The 18,347-nt window shown below is 41.9% G+C and overlaps 2 protein-coding genes across 9 annotated transcripts in view; both read left to right on the forward strand.

Moving 5' to 3' along the window:
* LOC139387435 (histone-lysine N-methyltransferase 2C-like) overlaps window positions 1-9,245 on the forward strand; it is a 151,819-nt gene extending 142,574 nt beyond the window's left edge. For all 3 annotated transcript variants that reach the window (XM_071133608.1, XM_071133609.1, XM_071133610.1), the window contains exons 49-59: window positions 1,267-1,406; window positions 2,191-2,322; window positions 4,118-4,660; window positions 4,795-5,398; window positions 5,664-5,800; window positions 5,996-6,138; window positions 6,302-6,476; window positions 6,628-6,744; window positions 6,891-6,964; window positions 7,330-7,438; window positions 7,531-9,245. In XM_071133608.1, coding sequence (XP_070989709.1) covers window positions 1,267-1,406; window positions 2,191-2,322; window positions 4,118-4,660; window positions 4,795-5,398; window positions 5,664-5,800; window positions 5,996-6,138; window positions 6,302-6,476; window positions 6,628-6,744; window positions 6,891-6,964; window positions 7,330-7,438; window positions 7,531-7,623 — 2,267 coding nt within the window. In that variant the 3' untranslated portion in view covers window positions 7,624-9,245. The remainder of the gene's footprint in view (window positions 1-1,266; window positions 1,407-2,190; window positions 2,323-4,117; window positions 4,661-4,794; window positions 5,399-5,663; window positions 5,801-5,995; window positions 6,139-6,301; window positions 6,477-6,627; window positions 6,745-6,890; window positions 6,965-7,329; window positions 7,439-7,530) is intronic.
* Window positions 9,246-10,158: 913 nt separating this feature from the next.
* LOC139387529 (5'-AMP-activated protein kinase subunit gamma-1-like) overlaps window positions 10,159-18,347 on the forward strand; it is a 38,888-nt gene continuing 30,699 nt past the window's right edge. For 3 of the 6 annotated variants that reach the window (XR_011629183.1, XR_011629182.1, XM_071133820.1), the window contains exon 1: window positions 10,236-10,448. Coding sequence is in view for 3 of the 6 variants with exons in the window: in XM_071133820.1 (XP_070989921.1) it covers window positions 10,368-10,448 (81 nt within the window). In the remaining 3 variants the exon portion in view is untranslated. Of the gene's footprint in view, window positions 10,449-12,111; window positions 12,169-15,182; window positions 15,198-18,347 lie in introns of all 6 variants that reach the window. The other 3 variants (XM_071133824.1, XR_011629184.1, XM_071133821.1) reach the window with 3 other exon arrangements.

Raw genomic sequence — 18,347 nt, forward strand, 5'->3', positions numbered from 1 at the left:
ACGACACCACAGTACCTTTTACAAATGTGCATGGCAACAGAATATATATAATATATATTTACCTTTATTTAACCAGGAAAAGCCCATTGAGACAGTCGATTTTGCAAGGGAGACCTGGCCAAGAAGGCAGCAGCAATCAATACGACATCAGATTTAAAACATGCACAACAATATAATTCGGCCTACAAGAAACATTTACAATCCTCGTCATTGTTTCCCCCCTCGTTGTCCATTTTCATAATTAGCCCCTTTTAACAATGTTTACAAATGGTCTGTTTCTTCGGCCAGCGAATCATTATCCTTCTGTCAGGGGTCTAAAGGCTGTGTGTGTCTGGCCCACCAGGTAATGATTGGGATACGTATTGATCACACAGCGATACACACAACTAATGAAACTGAGTACTCCTCCTTCCTGTGCCCGACCTCACTCGTACACACACACACACACCTGCTTATCGCTGCTGTCAAAGTGTCAGACCACAGGCCTAATGAATGTGGTCAGTTAGCTTGGACCCATAGACCACAAACAGCCAGATAAATGATTAAGTGGACACCTCATCAGTGGGGTAAAGATATAGGATATTCCTCTCAATTATCTAGTGTTAATTGTCATGGGGTCTTATAACAAGGAGGTTTTTTATCTTTAAACCGATTTCCTGTTGTTCTAAGACAATTGCATCATGGCCAGCTATGGTCCTCGCAAAACTAGAACCAAAAAAATACCATGATCTTCACTAAATCTAATCCATAGAAGGGTCCTTAGAAGGAAGGATTGTTGACATATATTTAATATTTGGATCTTAAAGCATAATTGAGAAGTAGTGAATAGTTAGAATATTTGTGACACAATATTTAATCTGTACGTGCTACAAAACAAAAGTTGGTGTCATATGAAGCTTTACCGCTTTCTCTGTGACATGAGTAGTATTTTGATGCCATTAGCACATTTCTTACATACATTTATGAATATTGAAAAATATAAACATTTTGAAAATTTACCATTTTTGATTTGGCTAATTTGTCAATATATTGTTGAACATAATATACTCTAAGGACATATTGAAGTTCCAGGGTGGGACAAGAACTGCCTTTAAAACGTTGTAAAAATCAGGCGTTTGAAATGGTTATTTGGTCCAAAACAAGACTGCAGCAGAGCTCCACTCATTTATTTGAAGTAATAAACCTAGCAGCAGTACTGCACTGGCCTGTTATGCATCTACCATAGTTGGAGGAGCTGTGTCACAGAGAGCTGTCTGTGTGTTTCAGGTCCAGCTGCAGTCAGAGGCCCTCATCAGAAGACCCCCGGCAGCCCAGGCTCCAAGCCCCAGTGGTGCTGCCACTGTAAGGTGGTGGTGCTGGGAAATGGAGTCCGCAAGTCCATCAAAGACCTTCCAGTACACAAACAGGTAACGTACCGCCAGAGCTTTCATGTAGTCAATTACTACATGTTTATCAGGCTGAACTCATACATTACAAAGACTGTTATCTATAGGTCAACACTTAGCGATACGTTGATATTTTGATCTTGCGGCCCATGTTAGACAGTCGTGTCTATATCTATCTATTAGTCCACATGTTCTGTCAATACAGATTGATCAATTACCTTGTTGTGATGTTGCCCAACCAAGCCATGCTCTAAATGGGTTTATTTACTATCTTCTTGGCCAACCAACCAACCCAGTAAAAGCCCTTCTCTCAATCAGTCAGTCAGCCGTGGATTACTGTTTTTAGTCTGTTTCTCCAGGGGGCAGGAGAGTACAGACGGGTCATGACCAGAGGCTCAGACCTCACTTCATATGATGGATTAATCCACATTATGCCTTTGGGGGTGCACACACACACACACACACACACAGACACACACACACACACAGACACACACATACTTCCGTACATGTCCGTACACACACGTACTATAGAGCCTCTAATTATGCTAATCCCCCCCATTGGAGTGAAATCCATATCGGTGCAATTAGTGGTTTAAGCGGTAGCATGCCCTCCAACTGAAGTCTGGGGAGTTCACAAATGGTTAAACCCTGGTTCATTTGAATATTGGAGCTGTTTGATTATTTAATAAACCCTTTTAGCATTGATGAAAGTTTCTGAATGGGCATCGATTTGGCCTTTGATATCTCATTGAGCTCCCTCGCTACATCTCCTAACATGCCTGGCTTCCCTCCTCTTCTTCAGGAACAAGAAGGATTGTTGCGTTCCGAGGGGAACTTGGTCTTCTGCAGTCACAGCTGCTTCCTCCTCTACTCTGCTTCCTCCTCCTCCTCCTCTTCCTCCTCGTCGCAGGCCAGAACCACTACAGACTCCAAGGTTTGTCCTACTAAGAATGTCCTACCAATACCTACCAATTCAAATACAGTGGGGCAAAAAAGTATTTAGTCAGCTACCAATTGTGCAAGTTCTCCCACTTAAAAAGATGAGAGAGGCCTGTAATTTCCATCATAGGTACACTTCAACTATGACAGACAAAATGAGAAAAACAAATCCAGAAAATCACATTGTAGGATTTATAATGAATTTATTTGCAAATTCTGGTGGAAAATAAGTATTTGGTCAATAACAAAAGTTTATCTCAATACTTTGTCATTGCCAACAAAGGGTATATAACAGAGGTCAAACGTTTTCTGTAAGTCTTCACAAGGTTTTCACACACACTTGCTGGTATTTTGGCCCATTCCTCCATGCAGATCTCCTCTAGAGCAGTGATGTTTTGGGGCTGTTGCTGGGTAACACAGACTTTCAACTCCCTCCAAAAATGTTCTATGGGGTTGAGATCTGGAGACTGGCTAGGCCACTCCAGGACCTTGAAATGCTTCTTACGAAGCCACTCCTTCGTTGCCCGGGCGGTGTGTTTGGGATCATTGTCATGCTGAAAGACCCAGCCATGTTTCATCTTCAATGCCCTTGCTGATGGAAGGAGGTTTTCACTCAAAATCTCATGATACATGGCCCCATTCATTCTTTCCTTTACACGGATCAGTCGTCCTGGTCCCTTTGCAGAAAAACAGCCCCAAAGCATGATGTTTCCACCCCCATGCTTCACAGTAGGTATGATGTTCTTTGGATGCAACTCAGCATTCTTTGTCCTCCAAACACGACGAGTTGAGTTTTTACCAAAAAGTTATATTTTGGTTTCATCTGACCATATGACAATCTTCTTCTGGATCATCCAAATGCTCTCTAGCAAACTTCAGACGGGCCTGGACATGCACTGGCTTAAGCAGGGGGACACGTCTGGCACTGCAGGATTTGAGTCCCTGGCGGCGTAGTGTGTTACTGATGGTAGGCTTTGTTACTTTGGTCCCAGCTCTCTGCAGGTCATTCACTAGGTCCCCCCGTGTGGTTCTGGGATTTTTGCTCACCGTTCTTGTGATCATTTTGACCCCACGGGGTGAGATCTTGCATGGAGCCCCAGATCGAAGGAGATTATCAGTGGTCTTGTATGTCTTCCATTTCCTAATAATTGCTCCCACAGTTGATTTCTTCAAACCAAGCTGCTTACCTATTGCAGATTCAGTCTTCCCAGCCTGGTGCAGGTCTACAATTTTGTTTCTGGTGTCCTTTGACAGCTCTTTGGTCTTGGCCATAGTGGAGTTTGGAGTGTGACTGTTTGAGGTTGTGGACAGGTGTCTTTTATACTGATAACATGTTCAAACAGGTGCCATTAATACAGGTAACGAGTGGAGGACAGAGGAGCCTCTTAAAGAAGAAGTTACAGGTCTGTGAGAGCCAGAAATACCAAATACTTATTTTCCACCATAATTTGCAAATAAATTCAATTCAAATCCTACAATGTGATTTTCTGGATTTTTTTTCCTCATTTTGTCTGTCATAGTTGAAGTGTACATATGATGAAAATTACTCTCTCCTCTTTTTAAGTGGGAGAACTTTCACAATTGGTGGCTGACTAAATACTTTTTTGTCCCACTGTACATGAGGCACTTTGGTGTGCACAAGAATCAAAGGCATGTAAAGGTGTTGAAGATTGCATAATATGTCAAGTCAAATCTGTGTTGAATCCTCTTCTTGCCTCTTCAAAGCTGTGCCTAGAATGAATGAATGAATTGAAATGTGCAGGTCATCATTACATTATTGTCTTCTGCAGGACACGGTAGCCCTCCTGTCTCCAGACTCGGACCAGAAAGTGAGCCTGTCTAAAGCCCTCCACCAGTACAGCAACAACATGTCCTCTCTGGATGTCCACTGTCTGGCCCAGCTCCAGCTCAAGCAGTCCCCTCCCTCCACCCCACCCATCCCCTTCCCCCCAGCCAGTGACACCCCAAAGACCCCTAAGACAGAGGCCAAGTCAGACACCATCAAAGTGACGGTGAAGCTGAAGGCGCGGGGCCCCAGGGCTCAACAGGAGGGCTGGCACCAGGGGAAGAGACACAAGGGTCTCCATTGGAGGAAGTGGACAGTGCAGGTGGTGGTGCCCAGAGGAAGCTCCCAGCTCCCTGATGAGGACCAGATAGATGAGCTGCTGAGGAAGCTGGGAGCGTCTCTCCGTCCCGGGGCCAGTCTCAGGGACCAGCGCCGCTGCTGCTTCTGTCACCAGCTGGGGGACGGAGTCACTGATGGCCCTGCCCGACTCCTCAGCCTGGACCTGGACGTGTGGGTGCACCTCAACTGTGCCCTCTGGTCCAACGAGGTAGGTAGCCCAGTGGATAGAGAGGTGGACTGCTGGTTTCAGATCATTACTACCATCCACTACAATCATGCCCCTTCTTTTATTAAAGTTATATTGTGTTGTATATCTATTATTAACGTTGTATTGTTGTATAGGTGTATGAGACGCAGTCAGGCGCTCTGATCAATGTAGAGCTGGCGCTGAGGCGGGGTTCGGCGGTCCGCTGTGCCTTCTGCCAGCAGATGGGCGCCACCAGCGGCTGCCACCGCCTGCGCTGCACCAACATCTACCACTTCACCTGCGCCCTGCAGGCACACTGCATCTTCTTCAAGGACAAGACCATGCTGTGCCACGCCCACCGACCCAGAGGCTCCACCCACGGTGGCTCTGGCCACGTCCTGGAGCACGAGCTGCGCTGCTTCGCTGTGTTCCGCCGTGTCTACATCCAGAGGGACGAGGTGAGGCAGATGGCCAACGCCGTACAGCAGCCCGAGCTGGGCTACACCTTCAGAGTGGGCAGCCTGGTGCTCTATGCCGTGGGTCAGATCACCCCGTCCCAGATGGCCGCCTTCCACTCGGCCACAGCCATCTTCCCCGTGGGCTACGAGGCCTGCCGCATCTACTGGAGCATGCGCCATGGCAACCGTCGCTGCCGCTACCTGTGCTCCGTAGAGGAGAAGGAGGAGCAGCCGGAGTTCAGCATCCGCGTCATTGAGCAGGGATACAAGGACCTGGTCCTCACTGACTCCACCGCCAAAGGTGGGCTGGGATGGATTTGTCTTAGGCCAGGCTTTAGATTAGGCTTGTCTAGTGAAGGTGGGCTAGCTAGATTGGTTTTATGACATGCTTAGTTAGCCTTGTTTTGGCTGTAGCCTCTGCCGTTTATGTATCTGGGTTAGCTTAGACTAGGCTTGTTTCTAGTTCATTTTCCCTTTCAGATTCTCTTTTACGACAATAAATGTGTTCTGTAGGAGTCCCTATAATATATAATCTATGACCCTGCTGTTTCCTGTCTGTCCATCAGGAGTGTGGGATAAGGTCCTGGTTCCGGTGGCTGACAGGAGAACTGAAATAGGAACTTTGAAACTCTTCCCTGTCTATCTGAAAGGAGAGGACCTGTTTGGGCTCACCGTGTCTGCAGTTACCAAGATCACTGAATCGGTTTGTATCTGTTTTTAGTTATATTAAAACAATTTAGATTTAGATTAAATGATCAATGTTCAAATGGCGCTATAGGTGTCTGTAGCTGCCTATTTAGGTAAACGACTCTTAAAATACCCACACCATACTGTATTGTAGACACTGAAGTGAGGAGTGTTCCAGTCTCATTTCCCTATGCTGTTGGTTGTGTTCCAGCTCCCAGGGATAGAGGCCTGTGACATGTATACCTTCCGTTACGGCCGTAACCCTCTGATGGAGCTGCCCCTGATCTTTAACCCCTCCGGCAGTGCCCGGGCCATGCCCAAAACCAGCTCCCCATCCACTGCCGTTGTCATTAGGTATTGTGGAATTTCCACAACAATTTAATCTGTGGATTGAATGTACTTTGGTTTAGCACAAGTTATCTTTCTATAACAATATGTAGGCTTTGTTTTGTACTTGTTTTGTTAATTGTACTATACCCTCCTCTACACACACACACACACACACACTCTCTCTTAGACCCCTGCCGGTATCCAGCACCACCAATACCTCCTCCAGGTGTCAGAACACAGCCCAGGGGGAGGGAGGTGTACCCCACACCAAGCCTCCCATGGTGCACCACAGGTCATCGCAGTACCGCTGGATGAAAAGTGAGTGGAGGGCCAACGTCTACCTCGCTGCCTCCAAGATCCAGGTGGGTCTACTGGACATGATCTTCTATGTTCAGCTCTGTAGCATTCCCCTTCTAAAGTAGCAGAGTGAATATGACACTGAAGTATGACAGCACGAGAGTAAGGGGACTTACTGTTGGACGTGGACAAACTTTCTGGTTGCTGTGTCCACAGGGCCTGGGTCTATATGCATCCAGGGACATAGAGAAACACACCATGGTGATTGAGTACAACGGAACCGTCCTCCGCAACGAGGTGGCCATCAGGAAGCAAAGGACTTACAAGTCTCAGGTAGAAAAATGTTTTTACATATTTTTTTTTACTCAAGGCTGTACTAACTACTGTGTTGTGGAGAGGGAAGGCTGAATAATACATGTTTGCTATATTATCTCATGTGATGATTCCAGTTGGTCTAAGTGGTTACTTTTCCCCTACAGAATCGTGGCGTGTTCATGTTCCGCATCGACAGTGAACATGTCGTTGATTCCAGTCAGACAGGGGGTCTAGCAAGGTAAGCATATTCTTTACATAAGTCAACGGAAGTAGCCTTACTGTGTGAACCTTGGCTTCTGCAGGCCGGAACAGCTAATAGGAGCAGGAGGCAGCTTGAAGTACACCCCCTGGACAGGACGCTAGTCTATCATATAGGGCCTTGTTGTATTGTTTACATAGTCACATTCCATCTGATTCACATTCTAATCTTAACTGATTTATTTGTCGCTCAATGTCAGGATGGTGGTGCAGTACTTCATTTACAGGGCTCCATATGTAGCCTCGAGTCTGATTACACAGAATGCACAATGAACCTCTCATTCAAAAATGTCATAAAACATTCCGTCATTATGTGCAATGCTACGTGTTTGTTTTCTTATACAGGTACATCAACCACTCTTGTACCCCAAACTGTGTCGCTGAGGTGGTAACCTTCGAAAGAGGTTATAAAATCATCATCACCTCCAACCGCAGAATCGAGAAAGGAGAGGAGGTGGGTTCTTTTTCCTTCCAATTGAAAATCTCTACATATGCTATGAATGGCGGTTTCATTGTCATCACGGTTTTCTTTTCATTATTTTCCAGCTTTGTTTCGACTACAAGTATGACTGTGTGGACGGCCAACACAAGATCGCCTGTCACTGTGGAACAGCAGACTGCAGGAAATGGATCAACTGAGAAAAACCTCAAATGACAACAACAAACATAAATGCATTCCTTGCCATATTATGCAGATGCCCTGATCTCTGTGTAGAAAGAGTGAGGTGCTTCAGACTTTGTTAGAACGAGCAGAAGGCCTGAGTAAACCCTAAGAGTGACGCGTGAATGGATTCCCATGTTTGGAAGCATAGACTGAAGATGGACAGAAGGAAAGGGTGTGGAAAGAGGAGAGCAGGAAGAAACAACAGCACATAGACATGTGATTCGTGCCATATTACGCGAGAGGATGGGTTTTGATGGAAGGACTGTCAATGAGTGCAGCGTCTGTGTATTAGTGAGATGATATACAGTAGGGCACAGATGAGAATCCACCAGCGAATGAGGCGAGCGCACTGTGCAGGGCGTGGACCCTATTGGTTGTTAAGGGCAGGCCCTTTTGTTTAAAACTTTAAATGTAAAACCATTTGACTAAATGTAGACATCACTGAATGGGGAATGTACAGCAATGACTACCGCGAAGGGAATAAATATTAACTTGCACTAAAAAAAAAAAAAAAAAGACACACGTACACACAAACTTTAAGATACTTGATTCCATGAGTCAGTTTTATCATAGGTTTCTGTCATGTGATTTGAGTGAAATTCGAGAGGACGTTTTGTATTTATTATTGAATGAATGAATTTTTTTCTCAAAATGATGAGACAGTAAAAAGAAGGTTAAACTGATATTGTTTTCTGAAGATTGAAGAAATTATGTTACTTGTGTACAAATGTATATAAAGAAAAATATAGGAATAACTGACCAAATACTACCTTAACCTTCTTGATGTTTGGGTGTTTTTTAATTATTATTTTATTTTTTGTCATTGCAGTTTATTTAAGAAGGATGTCATAATATCAGTTTCAGAGTATATATTATGATTATTCTGTACAGAATTTGTAAAATAACCACAATAATTCACAAAGTATTTTTGTTGTATTAAAAGTATGGTATTGTAGCTTAGTGTTTTTGTGATTTACACGTACTTTGACCACTCAAAAAGAAATATTTTTGGTGACTGAGTGTGGAAATGAGTTATTGGTTAAAGAATAAAAAATGGTAAAGACATCATTCTGACATCTTTGCTGTTAATCAGGTTTGATTTTATAGAGCTGTGAAAAGGTTTTAAACCACCCAAACACAATTTTAACTTCTTTTTAACCCAAATATGTGTAGGAATATAACCTTGTTTTTTCTGTTTTTTTTTTACATAGAAATTGTGTACAGACGTCGTATGACATTGCTTACTGCTTCAGGCGTTTGAAATTAAAGTGTACTGAAAAAATAAAATCATGTTTCTTGCAGAGGAAAAGGTCGGGACATTTGGTGGTGCTACATTTTGAAAAGAGATGACATTCTACTTAATCAGAAATGTATGTGATATTGGCACATCACAAGCCACATACAGTAGTTAGATGTTTTGCGAGCACAATTTCAACTCGACTGTAAAATATTGGAGACAGTCTTAGAACTTGTAATGTATATGGCATGTATTTTTTTAACTTTCCGAAGACTCAATTGTATATATTTTCTCAATGAATGGTTGTAACAAAATTGTTTCTTGGATATTTTTCTTCTCTTGTATAAAATGACATCGTCCTACCAGTGTGTTTGTGCTACATTTTTCTTGGTCCTGTAGTCTCAAAATGTTTTTAAAAATGCATTTAGAACTGTACAGAGAAATATGAGGGTTGGAGTTTGGAATTGAATTTAGAAGCATTTACAAAATAAACTATTTTACATCTTAATTATTTTGTTTGTGCCTTCAGAAATCGCACACATCTGCCTGACCCATAGGAAGGACCCCCTTGGAATAGACTAGGCTAGAGTATTGTAAGACACCCACTGGCCAAATATGGCAACTACAGCTCCACCACTTTCACCACCATACACATTTTGTTAATATTACATTCATAATATATTATTTAACAACTGAAGACATCGGTTAAAAAATATAATCTATAAAAGTATGGCCTGCCATTAATTAGGTCCATGTTTAAATGTATAAACGAACTGAAACGAGAGCTGTTAGAGAGAGCAAAAACGTAATCGAGGGCAAACAATGCATTCTATCAATAAGGCTCATGCATCATCTATTCTACGTACATGCAACAGATGGACTGACGGAGAAAGAATGGCTGAGATCTGCCTTGCTGTTCAAAGGATAGCAGCAAAATATCCAACTGGAGGCTACTTGTTTTGCTCACGTTAACGCACACACTGCATGTAAGAAAGAAAGAACGTGTGTATGTGTTCCATTTCAATCATTGTCCCGTTTCCTATTCCTTTCTGAGTTTGGAGATCTGAAATGGTCAGCCAGTGAAAGTCGTCGTCGTCGTCGTCCCCCACCCCACCCCTAACATATCCCTTTGAATAAAATGTGATGCTGTGCTCTGCTTTATCAATCAATGTTTATATTTGTGGAGGAAATGGAAAAGGTAGGAGTTAGGATCTAGGGAAGGAGTCAAGGAAATAGGAACCAATAATGAAGCCATGCTTTACTGACATCTGTTAGTGAAAAGCAGCGCGCTCAGTCTTCTTGATGTGAACACACCCCTGGTCTGTAATGCGTCGGTAGGCTATACTTCCTGGTAAATTAACTAGTTTTTTTCTAAAGAACGTTGACTTACAACTTCGTTTTCAGATAAAGACGTATGGTATAATATCACGCAATTTACTCAAACTCGTTAAAAACTAAGAAAACAGGGTAATTCGTCTGAAAATGGGAAGCACCGTGATGGAGTCCAACAAGAAGGATATGAAAACCTCGAAGAAAAAGAGAACACTACGCCTAAATATGCCAGTAAGTTCGTAAATTATAGTCTGTTGTTTGACACCTACAGGTGTTTGTTGACGTGGCATTGTGGAAAGAGTAGCTTGTGTGTGTGATTATCGCAGTGAACTGCATGATCTGTGTTTGTAAAGTTGCAAAAAATGTAACTTTCAAGTATGTTCGTGTGTCCGCATTGTTACATCAATCACCCGGGCATCTTTTCCAATTCACAGCGTCTAGACCTCAGTTGAGGTCATGTTTTTATATATATATATATATGTGTGTGTGTGTATATATATATATATATATATGTGTGTGTGTGTATATATATATATGTGTATATATATATATGTGTGTGTGTATATATATATATGTGTATATATATATATATGTATGTATGTATGTATGTATGTATGTATGTGTATATATATATATATATATATATATGTATATATATGTGTGTGTGTGTGTGTGTGTGTGTGTGTGTTTTTTTGTAATGACATCATAATCAAAAACAACATTGTTCAGGTTGCCTTTTTTGACAGATTATTTTCACAAACCTGAACTTTGGACAGGCATGAGATGATGCTAGTTTATACTCAGACTTAACTCATCCTGTACTGGTCTATTTACACAATCCAAATACCACTGAGGTCTAATCGGGGCTTGATTCATTCCTTAAATGCACCAGCATTGTTATTCCGTTACTGTTATTCAGTTATTGTTATAATCAGTTACTGTTTAGAACAATTATTTCCAATCTAGTTGGCTTATGGGCAATAAGGTATTTGATGTTTTTGTGTGAGAATAAAGAGGAAGCTGGGGAAACAGCTGGAAACACACTGCTCTGGTCTGCTCTAAACCACTGAGTCATAATGCATTGTGTCCCTGCACCGTAACTAGGGGCAACAAAGAAGCTAGAGCGAAAGTCCTGATTTTATTGGATTTCAGAGTATTATTCTGGTTTCCCCTTGCATCATGTCCTCTCTGCTCAAATGAACCAAGTCACTGATCGCATTGGCATCATATCAGCGTGTTTAACCTGAAACAATGGTGAGCAGTGAGCACTGTGTACAGTCTGGTTAAACCAGGCTAGCATTATTATGGGTTTTCTTTGTTTCCCTATACAATATCTGATAGTATAAATATATGTGCATTATCTAAGCTTGCATTTTCTATATTAAGAAAATGCCGCAACATCTGCAGAGAAAATGGGCCCTAAGTTATTTGAATGACAGTGAATTATTACTGTCGGTGCTGACTGCTGCTACATTCATGTTGCTGCACCTCATTGGTCTTCTTTGGATGGCATCCAATAGATCCCTCCCAGGAGTAATGCATGGATTAAAAATGCCTCTAGATGTGTAGACGCATCTGCTTTTCCACGCAACTACATTTGTTTATTGCTATGAATTATTGCCTTTTCTCCTTTTGAAACATGATTGACTTGCAGAACTTGAAAGTTATACAGTAGGTCTATACGGAAAGCTAGGGTAAATGTATTTCCTGGTAATGCCATGCCCCAGTAGTGGTTTAACACGTTTCTCCTCTTTCAGAGCTTAACATGTCTCGCCGGAAGCAGATTGCACCTAAAGCCGGAAAGACCTTTTGGTCCAGTCAATCACTCTCTGGATGTAACATCGATAGTCCATTTTTCTTGTCAAAATTGGCTAAAAGCCTTCTCTGTCTGCAGGACGTAAGTGCTTTCGCCTTCCCCATACTGGACGGCAAGTCTGGAGGCTCGGGCAAGGTGGCAAACCAAATGTAACTGGTATTTTCTTCATACTCGTGGTTACACACAATTAAGTTGTTCTTGACCGACAGCATTGCGCTTCTCACCTTTACCCTTAATTTTAAAGGCCCAGTGTGGTCCAAAACATGATGTTCCTGTGCTTTATATATATTTCCACACTATGATGTTGGAATAATACTGTGAAATTGTGAAATTATCATAATGCCCTTTTAGTGTAAGATTTGTTTGAAATTTCAGCCTGTTTTGGTGGGATGGAGTTCTGGCCTGCCTGTTGACATCAGCAGATGGTAAATTAGTTAATAGACCAATTTAAGAAAGAGTTTTAAACCTCTCTGCCAATAACAGATAGTTTTCCCCTCCATTCAGAACACTTCCAAACAGTGATCAAATTCTTGCTTGAGAAATTGCTCTTTGCTAAGAAGCTATTTTTGTTTTTCTTTCATCAGTTTGTTTTCAATTAATTGCAGTAAGGTATTTAATTGTTACCCAGAAATTATTTGATATTGAAATAAAAACTGCTGCACTGGACTCTATTGAATGGTTTTAAGTTATCTGAGCACTGTGTTTGGACACAGGCAGTGTGACAGACATTGTTCTGGAGCCCTCTGATGGTACTTCTAGTTGGGTGGGTAGACTTCTGATGTCCTGTGGAAATGGATGTCACATGACAGTGAGTTTGTAGACGAAGTGATCTCTCTGGACTTAATGAAGGTTGCTCTGCTCAGTAGCAGGAGCTCAGCATTATACTGAGACATGGGTGTTTTAAAATAGTAGAAAGCGTGCTAAGTTTCAAGACTGGTTATCAGCAATGTAGGGCTATCCATGGAATGCCAATTTATTTTAATTTCTACCGATCTGTGTGCCAGTTAAGGTTTTGATAAGCACATCTTCGTGAAACCGTTTCATTAAATTTACAATAACGTCTTCATATCTCAATCATTGTCATTTGGTTAATCACATCTCTATCCAGCACCTCAAATGTTCTACTGCTTGAGCTCCTATTCCACTTATAGAATATTAGCTCAAAAGTATTGTGTAGCTCCTGCACCTAAATATAAACAGTACCTTCACCCAAAATGAGTACCAGAACCTATTTCAGTCCAAGTCAAGCACTGATAAGAAGCCTATTTTATGACGTTTCCACTGGATCAGAGCTTGACATTTCTAACTTTCATGCTGAGTGGTTATTGAAAGGGAGACCGCTGGAAAGATTTTTCAAATACTTTGAACTATTGTAATTCTCAATGGATGTAAAAACAGACTTTGTTTGCTTGCTGTTTCAGGTGAAGAAATATAACATTGGGAAGCTCCACAAGTCATTAGTGGTGATGCGTTAAGCCAATCAGATCCCCAAATGGGAACATCCTCAAATGGGCACATCTGTGAGCAGGCCAGGTAGCCTATAGGCCTACTTCTAAACTCAGCAAAAAAAGAAACGTCCTCACTGTCAACGTCCTTATTTTCAAATAAGGACGTTGAATGTTATGTTCATTTGTATGAACATAACATTCAACAACTGAGACATAAACTGAACAAGTTCCACAGTCAGGTGACTAACAGACATGGAATAATCTGTCCCTGAACAAAGGGGGGTTCAAAAAGTAATAGTCCGTATCTGGTGTGGCCACCAGCTGCAATAAGTACTGCAGTGCATCTCCTCATGGACTGCACTAGATTTGCCAGCTCTTGCTGTGAGATGTTACCCCACTCTTCCACTAAGGCACCTGCAATGTCCCAGACATTTCTGGGGGGAATGGCCCTAGCCCTCACCCTCCGATCCAACAGGTCCCTGACGTGCTCAATGGGATTGAGATCCGGGCTCTTCACAACATAGATGGCATCATGAGAAAGGAAAATTATGTGGATATATTGAAGCAACATCTCAAGACATCAAGTTAAAGCTTGGTCGAAAATGGGTCTTCCAAGTGGACAATGACCCCAAGCATACTTCCAAAGTTGTGGTAAAATGGCTTAAGGACAACAAAGTCAAGGTATTGGAGTGGCCATCACAAGCCCTGACCTCAATCCAATAGAATATTTGTGGGCAGAACTGAAAAAGCGTGTGCGAGCAAGGAAGCCTACAAACCTGACTCAGTTACACCAGCTCTGTCAGGAGGAATGGGCCAAAATTCACCCAACTTATTGTGGGAAGCTTGTGGAAGGCTACCTGAAACATTTGACCCAAGTTAAACCATTTAAAGGCAATGCTAGCAAATACTAAATGAGTGTATGTAAACTTCTGACCCACTGGGAATGTGATGAAAGAAATAAATCATTCTCTCTACTATTATTCTGACATTTCACGTTCTTAAAATAAAGTGGAGATCCTAACTGACCTTAGACAGGGAATATTTACTAGGATTAAATGTCAGGAATTGTGAAAAACGGAGTTTAAATGTATTTGGCTAAGGCATTTAGCCAAGACTCCTGAACAGGTAATCAAATGGCTATCCGGACTATTTGCATTGTGACCCCCCCTGCCCCCCCAACCCCTCTTTTTATACTGCTGCTACTCTAAGTTTATCATATATGCATAGTCACTTTAACCATATCTACATGTGCATACTACCTCAATCAGCCTGACTAACCGGTGTCTGTATGTAGCCTCGCTACTTTTATAGCCTCGCTACTGTATATAGCCTGTCTTTTTTACTGTTGTTTTTATTTTTTTTACCTACCTATTATTCACCTAATACTTATTTTTTTGCACTATTGGTTAGCGCCTGTAAGTAAGCATTTCACTGTAAGGTCTACCTACACCTGTTGTATTCGGCGCACGTGACAAATAAACTTTGATTTGATTGTGTAAGTAAGCTTCCGACTTCAACTGTAAGTGTGCCTTGAATTCTAAATAAATGACACTGTGTCACCAGCAAAGCACCATCCCACCACCTCCTCCATGCTTCACTGTGGGAACCACACATGCAGAGATCATCCGTTTACCTACTCGGCGTCTCACAAAGACACAGCGGTTGGAACCAAAAATCTCATTTTGACTCATCAGACCAAAGGACAGATTTCCACCGGTCTAATGTCCATTGCTTGTGTTTTTTGTCCCAAGCAAGTCTCTTCTTATTATTGGTGTCCTTTTAGTAGTGGTTTATTTGCAGCAATTCGACCATGAAAGCCTGATTCACACAGTCTCCTCTGAACAGTTGATGTTGAGATGTGTCTGTTACTTGAACTCTGTGAAGCATTTATTTGGGCTGCAATTTCTGAGGCTGGTAACTCTATTGAACTTATCCTCTGCAGCAGAGGTAACTCTCTGTCTTCCTTTCCTGTGGCGGTCCTCATGAGAGCCAGTTTCATCATAGCTCTTGATGGTTTTTGCGACTGAATATTTCTTCAAGTGCAAAGTTCTTAATGTTCTGCATTGAGTGACCTTCATGTCTTAAAGTAATGATGGATTGTCGTTTCTCTTAGCCCTATTTGGCAAGAACAGCTCAAATAAGCAATCTTCTGTATACCCCCCTACCTTGTCACAACACAACTGATTGGCTCAAATGCATTAAAGATTTACAAATGTACTTTTATCAAGGTACACCTGTTAATTGAAAATGCATTCCAGGTGACTACTTTATGAGCTGGTTGAGAAAATGCCAAGAGTGTGCAAAGCGGTCATCAAGACAGGGTGGCTACTTGGAAGAATCTCAATTATAAAATATGTCAAAACTTTTGACTGGTTGTGTGTAAAGTGCATTCAGAAAGTTTTCAGACCCCTTGGCTTTCTTCACATTTTACTACATTACAGCGTTATTCTAAAATGTGTTAAATCACTTTTTTTCTCCCCTCATCAATCTACAGTCTACCTCCATAATGACAAAGCAAAAACAGGTTATATGTAAGTTTCAGTTGAGCAGTAACACAATCTCGGTTGACCAACAGCCTGAAGACCAAACAATCGACCAGTTGTCTAATTGGGGTCGGCCCTACAGAGATGTTTAGACAACTTCTTGGTTGTGCAATCTCTTACTATATGTGCCGTCTTTGGTTTTGAGTTGGTAGCGGTTTTGTTTAGCTTTTTCTCACTTCTATCATGCTTTTCTACAAAGCAAGCTTCTCTTCCTTCTCTGTCTTTAAGTGCCTTCAGTAGTTATTTTCCCAACAACCTCAGTCTTTTTCTCTGAATTATAGGATTTGATTCCTTCGTGATATTTTTTTTTCAACTGTTTGTAGTGAATTAGCGCTCGCAAGAAAGGCATTTCACTTGTGCATGTGACCATTAACTTAACTTGAACCACCGGTCTTTCCTCATGTTTTGAACTAGCTGATAGATTTGTTGATAAAACTCTCCAATCTGACTAGCTTGCCTAAACACGTTGTTGTGCAATAAGAAAGTTTGTTGGCAAACAGAGAAGTAGGGTGTGTGCTGTCTCTCTCAGATTTGTTACAGGATTGGCCAAACAGAAATGTCTGTAGAGTAGGGCCAGTCTTAAGCTAATATCATGCTCAAACATTGTGGAAAGGAAATTAGAGGCTCAGGACTGATTTGGTGATATGTTGTACAGTACCAGTATATCTGGACCAATAAGGAATGTTTAGAGAAACTTCTCCCAAATGCACTAGGCGTGGTTGTAATTTGCTCTTGGCAATACTTTAAGTTTGTAGCCTGTTTTCTGTCACCTAAACACTTCTCTGCAATATTTTACTGTTTCATCTAAAAACACTGCTAGTGTTTTATCACAACATTTTCGCATTCGCTTATTAATATATAGTAGCACAATCCCCAATAGGCTTTAACTTACAGTGGGGCAAAAAAGTATTGTCAGCCACCAATTGTGCAAGTTCTCCCACTTAAAAAGAGAGAGGCCTGTAATTTTCATCATAGGTACACTTCAACTATGACAGACAAAATGACAAAAAAAATCCAGAAAATAACATTGTAGGAATTTTAATGAATTTATTTGCAAATGATGGTGGAAAATAAGTATTTGGTCAATAACAAAAGTTTATCTCAATACTTTGTTATATACCCTTTGTTGGCAATGACAGAGGTCAAATGTTTTCTGTAAGTCTTCACAAGGTTTTCACACACTGTTCCTGGTATTTTGGCCCATTCCTTCATGCAGATCTCCTCTAGAGCAGTGATGTTTTGGGGCTGTTGCTGGGCAACGCGGACTTTCAACTCCCTCCAAAGATGTTCTATGGGGTTGAGATCTGGAGACTGGCTAGGCCACTCCAGGACCTTGAAATGCTTCTTACGAAGCCACTCCTTCATTGCCCAGGCGGTGTGTTTGGGATCATTGTCATGCTGAAAGACCCAGCCACGTTTAATCTTCAATGCCCTTGCTGATGGAAGGGCACATGGCCCCATTCATTCTTTCCTTTACACGGATCAGTCGTCCTGGTCCCTTTTGCAGAAAAACAGCCCCAAAGCATGATGTTTCCACCCCCATGCTTCACAGTAGGTATGGTGTTCTTTGGATGCAACTCAGCATTCTTTGTCCTCCAAACATGTCGAGTTGAGTTTTTACCAAAAAGTTATATTTTGGTTTCATCTGACCATATGACATTCTCCCAATCTTCTTCTAGATCATCCAAATGCTCTCTAGCAAACTTCAGACGGGCCTGGACATGTCCCCCTGCTTAAGCCAGTACATGTCTGCTGGCACTGCAGGATTTTGAGTCCCTGGCGGCGTAGTGTGTTACTGATGGTAGGCTTTGTTACTTTGGTCCCAGCTCTCTGCAGGTCATTCACTAGGTCCTCCCATGTGGTTCTGGGATTTTTGCTCACCGTTCTTGTGATTATTTTGACCCCACGGTGTGAGATCTTGCATGGAGCCCCAGATCGAGGGAGATTATCAGTGGTCTTGTATGTCTTCCATTTCCTAATAATTGCTCCCACAGTTGATTTCTTCAAACCAAGCTGCTTACCTATTGCAGATTGTCTTCCCAGCCTGGTGCAGGTCTACAATTTTGTTTCTGATGTCCTTTGACAACTCTTTGGTCTTGGCCATAGTGGAGTTTGGAGTGTGACTGTTTGAGGTTGTGGACAGGTGTCTTTTATACTGATAACAAGTTCAAACAGGTGCCATTAATACAGGTAACGAGTGGAGGACAGAGGAGCCTCTTAAAGAAGAAGTTACAGGTCTGTGAGAGCCAGAAATCTTGCTTGTTTGTAGGTGACCAAATACTTATTTTCCACCATAATTTGCAAATAAATTCATTGTAGGATT

Source organism: Oncorhynchus clarkii, chromosome 28, assembly GCF_045791955.1.
Source record: "Oncorhynchus clarkii lewisi isolate Uvic-CL-2024 chromosome 28, UVic_Ocla_1.0, whole genome shotgun sequence".
NCBI lineage: Eukaryota > Metazoa > Chordata > Actinopteri > Salmoniformes > Salmonidae > Oncorhynchus > Oncorhynchus clarkii.